Source organism: Taurulus bubalis (genome assembly GCF_910589615.1).
Source record: "Taurulus bubalis genome assembly, chromosome: 18".
NCBI lineage: Eukaryota > Metazoa > Chordata > Actinopteri > Perciformes > Cottidae > Taurulus > Taurulus bubalis.
This window is the reverse complement of record NC_136606.1, coordinates 1,866,497-1,875,548: the sequence shown is the minus strand read 5'-3', so window position 1 is coordinate 1,875,548 and position 9,052 is coordinate 1,866,497. Positions and strand designations below refer to the sequence as shown.

At 39.6% G+C, this 9,052-nt stretch overlaps 1 protein-coding gene across 1 annotated transcript; it reads right to left on the bottom strand.

Moving 5' to 3' along the window:
* Positions 1-2,102: 2,102 nt before the first annotated feature.
* LOC306750650 (neutral cholesterol ester hydrolase 1-like) lies at positions 2,103-7,673 on the bottom strand (the record flags this gene model as incomplete). Its single annotated transcript, XM_079234113.1, has 5 exons — positions 2,103-3,004; positions 3,605-3,776; positions 4,164-4,233; positions 4,408-4,630; positions 7,539-7,673. The coding sequence occupies 5 exons, from the start codon at positions 7,671-7,673 to the stop codon at positions 2,348-2,350; spliced, it is 1,257 nt and encodes a 418-aa protein (XP_079090239.1). The 3' UTR covers positions 2,103-2,347.
* Between the last annotated feature and the right edge of the window lie 1,379 nt (positions 7,674-9,052).

Genomic DNA, 9,052 nt, shown 5'->3' with positions numbered 1-9,052 from the left:
AAAACGTCTGAAAGGTTTTCAGGTGGGACCAAACGGGGTTCTTCACTGAGAACAAACCGAAGAACCCTACGTGGTCCTAGTGGTTTCTCAGAGGAGAGGAACCGGAGAACCCCTCTGGTTCGTGTCCTTTTGGGCCGGAAGCCAAACAGACACTCGCTGCCGTCGGTTCATTATGAGTTCTAGTCCAGCAGCGGGGGGAACCTGATAGTCCGTTTGGGAACCCGTCTCTCGTGGAGATCCAGGATCACAAGTCACTTCATCATCATCATGATCATCATCATCATCATCATCATCATCATCATCATCAGAGGGAAGCTACAGACTCACATACTGTCAAACATACAATATTGCACAATCCACTGAGTATACACAGCTGTGAACTCTGGCACACACACACACACACACACACACACACACACACACGCACACACACACACGCACACACACACACACACACACACACACACACAGTGTCTTTGACCTCCAGATCCTGGAGGTTTTACGTTACATTACTCTTTGGTTGTAAGTATCATTTATATTAACGCAGGTTGTTGGTTTTATCGTTTTAAATGTCGCCTCTGAGCGGTTCAATAAAGTTTATCGTGCAAAAAGAAAAAGTCTTTGGTCGCTTTTCATTCAACATGTTTTGGTGTCGCGGCCCGTTCACTGAAGGAGACTAGAGCCCTAGTGAGGACGCTCACTCGTCTCCTTCTCTAAGCTGAAGGAGACTAGAGCCCTAGTGAGGACGTCTAGTCTCCTTCACTAAAATGAAGGAGACTAAAGTCCTAGTGAGGACACTCACTCGTCTCCTTCACTGAACTGAAGGTTTTAACTTTATAACAATAATTAATAACCCACAACTAATGCTCTTTAACAGGTAAAACACCACGACACAACAGTGTGTGACACAAACAATTTGTAACACTAATAATTGTACATTACACCGCCGAACTGCATGCTGGGTAAAGCTCGCCCACTATCACAACAAGAAGAAACTCCATCGCTACTTAAAAAAAACAGGAAGAGACAGATCTTCCTGTTTTTTTTCACCTACATTCCCCTGGGTCCTAAGGCCCTCCAAGTTTAGCTTTCCAACGTACAAACAGCTGTGTTTACTCAAGAAAAATACCATGAAATATACCGTGAAACCGCCAGAATCTTACAAAATACCGCGATGTGAATTTTTGGCCACACCTCAACGCCTCTTCTTCCTCCTTCAGGTTCTGAACCCTCTTCTTCCTCCAGGTTCTGAACCCTCTTCTTCTTCCTACAGGTTCTGAACCCTCTTCTTCTTCCTCCTACAGGTTCTGAACCCTCTTCTTCTTCCTCCTACAGGTTCTGAACCCTCTTCTTCTTCCTACAGGTTCTGAACCCTCTTCTTCCTCCTCCAGGTTCTGAACCCTCTTCTTCTACAGGTTCTGAACCCTCTTCTTCTTCTACAGGTTCTGAACCCTCTTCTTCTTCCTCCAGGTTCTGAACCCTCTTCTTCTTCTACATGTTCTGAACCCTCTACTTCTTCTTCCAGGTTCTGAACCCTCTTCTTCTTCTACAGGTTCTGAACCCTCTTCTTCCTCCTCCAGGACCTGAACCCTCTTCTTCTTCTACAGGTTCTGAACCCTCTTCTTCTTCTACAGGTTCTGAACCCTCTTCTTCCTCCTCCAGGTTCTGAACCCTCTTCTTCTTCTACAGGTTCTGAACCCTCTTCTTCTTCTACAGGTTCTGAACCCTCTTCTTCCTTCTCCAGGTTCTGAACCCTCTTCTTCCTTCTCCAGGTTCTGAACCCTCTTCTTCTTCTACAGGCTCTGAACCCTCTTCTTCTTCTACAGGTTCTGAACCCTCTTCTTCCTCCTCCAGGTTCTGAACCCTCTTCTTCTTCTACAGGTTCTGAACCCTCTTCTTCCTCCTCCAGGTTCTGAACCCTCTTCTTCTACAGGTTCTGAACCCTCTTCTTCTACAGGTTCTGAATCCTCTTCTTCTTCTACAGGTTCTGAATCCTCTTCTTCTTTCTACAGGTTCTGAACCCTCTTCTTCCTCCTACAGGTTCTGAACCCTCTTCTTCTTCTACAGGTTCTGAACCCTCTTCTTCCTCCTCCAGGTTCTGAACCCTCTTCTTCCTCCTCCAGGTTCTGAATCCTCTTCTTCTTCTACAGGTTCTGAATCCTCTTCTTCTTCTACAGGTTCTGAACCCTCTTCTTCTTGTACAGGTTCTGAACCCTCTTCTTCCTCCTCCAGGTTCTGAACCCTCTTCTTCTTCTTCCTCCTACAGGTTCTGAACCCTCTTATTCTTCCTACAGGTTCTGAACTGTCTTCTTCCTTCTCCAGGTTCTGAACCCTCTTCTTCTTTCTCTTACAGGTTCTGGTCCAGCCAGCGGACGTAGTTGTCGGCGCTCTTCCGACCGACGCTGGACCAGACCGGCGCGAAGGCGAACGCCATGCAGCCGTGGAACCCGTCCTCGTAGTGGTCGCTGGTCACCGGCACGCCGGCGTCCCGCAAGCGCCGGACGTACATCAGGCCGTCGTCCCTCAGCACGTCGAACTCGCACGTCATCACGTAGGCTCTGGGCGCGGCGGCCAGGGCGCCCAGCTCCGCCAGCAGCGGCGCTGCCCGGACGTCAAGCAGCGCCGGCACGGCGGCCATCGCCCGCGACGACCCTGTTTCCCTCGTCGCGGGCCGGAAGCGCTCGGTGCGCTCCGCCGGCAGCAGAGCGGTCCAGTTCAGCTTGGAGCAAGCGCCGGCGCCGATGGCCGGCTGGTCCAGGGAGCTGTGGTTGTTGGCGAGCAGCAGCGGCTCCAGGGAGCTGTGGTTGTTGGCGAGCAGCAGCGGCTCCAGGGAGGCGTCGCCGCCCAGGTACTGCAGCCAGAAGCGGGCCATGACGGGCCGGTAGAGGATGGGCACCGCCCGGTTCTGCTGGTAGGACGGGGTGTGGAAGTCCAGCGCCTGCAGCACCGGGTAGATCAGCGCCTGGACCTTGAACTTCACCGGCAGGGCGTCGTCAGAGCTGAGCTGTGGAACCGAGCAGCAGTTTAGAGAGTTCGGACACATTTTGACCAATGGAGTTCCATGACCTTTCCATGACTTTTCCATGACTTTAAACCAAATCTCCATGACCAAACAATTAGTGAAATCTGGGTGTAAACATGAAAAAGTGAGAAAACGTAGTATTTAAACTAACAACGAGAATTCCAAAGCATACAGTAAACCTTAAATGGAAATAACCATTTTAAAATTTCAGGACTTTCCCAGGTTTCCCATGACCGTATGAACCCTGAGGATAGAGAGTTTGTTTTATCCCCTGAACGCCACATAGTGAGGGCAGAGAAAAGCTTTTTTTTTAATAAGAATCGTGCAAAGTTGTTCTCCAGAGGTATTTGGTCAAATCTGCCCGATTGGCCATTCAAAAATCCAAGATGGCGCCTATTTTTCAAGATGGCCAATTGGGCCAAAAATGGCCAAAAATGTGTTTTATTCATAAAACTGTTAGTATTTCCCCGATTTGAATGATTTTGGTGTCTATTCCTATGTTTCTAAGTACGCTGGAGCTAAATATGCTACTTCATTAGCCGTCTGACAAAGATTTGATCCCGTCATAGTTTAGCTCGTCACCTCTTGGGCCACGGCGGCGGCCAGGTTTCCCCCGGCGCTGTCCCCGGACACGCACAGCCTCTCCGGGTCGATGCCGTGGCGCTCCAGAACCGGCGCCGACAGGAAGGCCCGCGCCGCCGCCAGCGCGTCGTGGTACTGGTCCGGGAACACCGCCTCTGGAGCGAGGCGGTAACTACGGCAACAGGAGAGGAAGACGACACGATGACGAAAGATATTTACGACCCCAAAGCATCGACATTTAAATTCAGATGTCGTTTAGTTCAATGGAAACAATATTCTTTCAGCTCGGATTATTCCCGCACGTATTAAATAGTTACAGAAATCGACGAAAAGAAAATAAGCCCGACTGCCAGAACCCATTGAAATAATTCAAAAATTCCAAATAAATGTAAATGTTTTAATTAAATTTTTTTCTACGATAAAAACTGAAAACGTATCATCTACCTCTGGACAGCCATTTCGTTTTCAAATACACCGTTTGAATAACTATTTATTTTGGAATAATTCCATTAATAATATAAAACAAAGACAACTGCAACATAAATGTGACAGAACTCACTCGACCGACATCACCACAGAGTCCAGGTCCTCCGCCATTTTCCGACAGAGGCTGTCATAGGCTCGCATCCCTGTGAAGCAGGTAGAGGCATGCCGATATTACGTAAACAGATGAAAGTATCATTTACTATAATTGCGTTTAAATGTTTGACAACAGAGGAAGTTTCAATCTAACTGTAGAATGAAACAAAACCAATGCAAAAAGGAAGCCATCCTTTTCTGCAGAGGGTTCGGATCCCACTCACGTGCGCTGCCGAGCGCCCAGCCGCCGCCGTGGAAGTAGATGACGCCCCTCTTCAGCCGGCGCCCCGCCTTCGGCCGGAAGACTCGGGCGGGCACGCCGCCCAGCGACGAGTCGCTCACGTGCACGGCGGAGCAGGAGCGAGGCTCCACCTCCTCCACCCAGGACACCACCCGGTTCAGCAGGTGCAGCCGGTGGCACACGCCCAGCGCGTGAGCCACGTCGCTCTGCAGCAGCACACACACACATTCATGTCAATATACACATATATATATATATATATATATATATATATACAAACAAATATTTAAAATATATATATATATTTACATATTTATCTATTTTTCAAATCAGACGTGATCTCACTCTGAGATTAATCTAAATGAGGTGGAAATATAAAAGAAACATTGGAATAAGGTGGAAATATTCTCCTTTAAATAAAAAAAAGGATTAGAATAAAGTGGAAATATTTTCTGTTAAATAAATAAATAAACAAAGCATTAGATAAAGTGGAAATATTCTCCTTTAAATAAAAAAGCATTAGAATAAAGTGTAAGTATTATTCTTTGAATAAAAAACAAAGCATTAGAATAAAGTGTAACAATCCTCTTTTGAATAAAAAACAAAGCAATAGAATAAAGTGTAACTATTCTCCTTTGAATAAAAAACAAAGCATTAGAATAAAGTGTAACTATTCTCCTTTGAATAAAAAACAAAGCATTAGAATAAAGTGTAACTATTCTCCTTTAAATAAAAAACAAAGCAATAGAATAAAGTGTAACTATTCTCCTTTGAATAAAAAACAAAGCATTAGAATAAAGTGTAACTATTCTCCTTTGAATAAAAAACAAAGCATTAGAATAAAGTGTAACTATTCTCCTTTAAATAAAAAACAAAGCATTAGAATAAAGAGGCCGGGTGTGGAAACCTGTCCGGTGAGCAGAAACACAGCGGTTTGGTTTGGGTGTGAACGCCACGTGTTGTGTTCAGGGTCAAAGGTCAATAACGTGTCACTCCAGTCACTAAATGCTCCTCACATGTCGTTGCACCTGTACTGAGATCTGTTGTGTTCATTGTACTCTCCTCTAGTACTATCATATAGTACTGAAAGTACAAAATACAGTAATCTGTTCTACTCTCTTCTTCTACTAGTGTACAATGCATAGTATTCTATTCTAATCTACTGCTAGTTTATAGTATTTATAGTGTTTATAGTATTCTATTCTAATCTACTGCTAGTTTATAGTATTTATAGTGTTTATAGTATTCTATTCTAATCTACTGCTAGTTTATAGTATTTATAGTGTATATAGTATTCTATTCTAATCTACTGCTAGTTTATAGTATTTATAGTGTTTATAGTATTCTATTCTAATCTACTGCTAGTTTATAGTATTTATAGTGTTTATAGTATTCTATTCTAATCTACTGCTAGTTTATAGTATTTATAGTGTTTATAGTATTCTATTCTAATCTACTGCTAGTTTATAGTATTTATAGTGTTTATAGTATTCTATTCTACTGCTAGTTTATAATATTCTATTCTAATCAACTGCTAGTTTATAGTATTATTGTGTTTATAGTATTATATTCTAATCTATTGCTAGTTTATAGTATTTATAGTGTTTATAGTATTCTATTCTACTGCTAGTTTATAGTATTTATAATATTCTATTTTAATCAACTGCTAGTTTATAGTATTATTGTGTTTATAATATTCTATTCTAATCAACTGCTAGTTTATAGTATTATTGTGTTTATAATATTCTATTCTAATCAACTGCTAGTTTATAGTATTATTGTGTTTATAATATTCTATTTTAATCAACTGCTAGTTTATAGTATTATTGTGTTTATAATATTCTATTCTAATCAACTGCTAGTTTATAGTATTATTGTGTTTATAATATTCTATTCTAATCAACTGCTAGTTTATAGTATTATTGTGTTTATAATATTCTATTCTAATCAACTGCTAGTTTATAGTATTATTGTGCTTATAGTATTATATTCTAATCTATTGCTAGTTTATAGTATTTATAGTGTTTATAGTATTCTATTCTACTGCTAGTTTATAATATTCTATTCTAATCAACTGCTAGTTTATAGTATTATTGTGTTTATAGTATTATATTCTAATCTATTGCTAGTTTATAGTATTTATAGTGTTTATAGTATTCTATTCTACTGCTAGTTTATAGTATTTATAATATTCTATTCTAATCAACTGCTAGTTTATAGTATTATTGTGCTTATAGTATTATATTCTAATCTATTGTAATATAGTATGTTAGTTGATAGTATTATACTGTAATATATACATCTGACCATCTGTGTTTTTGTGAATACAAAAATATAAATACATGAATATAAAACACATACATATAAATACATGAACACATACATATAAACACATACATATAAACAAATAAATATAAACACATACATATGAACACATACATATAAACACATAAATATGAACACATACACATGAACACATAAATATGAACACATACACATGAACACATAAATATGAACACATACACATGAACACATACATATGAACACATACACATGCACACATACACATGAACACATACATATGAACACATACACATGAACACATAAATATGAACACATACACATGAACACATAAATATGAACACATACACATGAACACATAAATATGAACACATACACATGAACACATACATATGAACACATACACATGAACACATAAATATGAACACATACATATGAACACATACACATGAACACATACATATGAACACATAAATATGAACACATACACATGAACACATACATATGAACACATAAATATGAACACATACATATGAAAACATACACATGAACACATACACATGAACACATACATATGAACACATAAATATGAACACATACATATGAAAACATACACATGAACACATACACATGAACACATACATATGAACACATAAATATGAACACATACATATGAAAACATACACATGAACACATACACATGAACACATACATATGAACACATAAATATGAACACATACATATGAACACATACATATGAACACATACATATAAACACATACATATAAACAGGTATATATTGGAGTTGCTCACCGCCCGCATGAAGCCCCGGATCAGCGCGTCCAGCAGCATCAGCTTCCAGGGCTCGCTGACGCCGCTGGGCAGCGGCAGGTAGACGTAGTACGAGGCCGCCGCCAGCAGCACGGCCCCGGCCAGACGGAGCCTCATGGCCGCAGAGTTCTCGTCTTCTTCCCCCGATACCTGGAAGCCGCCGGCCGCTCATACGGGATCAAACTACCGGGTGAAGGCGATCGGTGGCTCGGCCAGGGAACGAAGAAACACGGAGGAATGACCCCGACTTCAAAATAAAAGCCGGGATTCAAATGTGCGCTCGATAACTAAACATTGACGCGGACAACATGCGGAAGATATCTTATTTTGAAATCTAGTTTCAGGAAGTTGTGTGAGACTTGCGTAATGTGGTTGTTGATGGGAAACGTAGTTGTTTGGATGTTTGTAATAAAAAACAATATTTATATTTATATATATATATATATATATATATATATATATATATATATATATATATATATATATATATATATATATGTGTCTATATATATTTATATATATAAATGTATGTGTATATATATATTTATATATATATATATAGATATATATATATATATTTATATATATATATACATATGGAAATGTATCAAGTGCTTTATTCTTAAATGTGTAGCTGAGCTCTGAAAGCAGAGGTCAGTTCATCTTGACACAGTCTAATCCATCTGGCTGGAACAATAACAGGTGGGTCTCTGTAGTGTTTGGGATTCTTTTCGTTTGTTTTCTTTCTTTCCTCTCACTCTTGACTCTCAGGGCCGCAGCCAAACAACATCATCCAGACGGAATCGAGGCTGGTCTGGTGGGAAGGAGACACTGAGGAGGAAACATTTCAATAATAATGTTGACGTATAAAACTCATGTTGAACTATTTTTCTGGGTCAGACCTCCGAACCATCTGTGGCGACGAGCTCTATCCAGAGGTTCACATCGCATTTGTTTTCTCTAAAGGAGATTGATAAGGGTAATTAATTTCCATTACAATATGTCTCTATGTATATATATATATATATATATATATATATATATATATATATATATATATATATATACATATATATAAGTACAAATTTATATTTACAAAAAGACAAATGACAATTATGAGATTATGTTTTATATTATTGACATTAAGTTAATTAATATTAGTCCTATTATTATTGTTATTATTTTAATAGAGAAAAATGTGCAAAATACATTTCACATTTATTTTATTTTCATTATAATTTTGGATTACATTAAAAGTTTTAAACTACAATTCATGTCTGAATTAGTATGCATGTGCGTGAAACCCGCCATGAGAGCAGAACGCATTATTGATATAGTTGATGAAGTCTGTTCTGACTTTCTTCTGCCCTCTTCTGGATGTTTAATGAAGCAAGTCTTCAAACTCATGATATATGAAGTATGGCTGAATTAGCACTGGAGTGAAGAAGCTGAGCATTTTTTCAATCATGTTCAGGGATGAACACAAAACGCGTTCC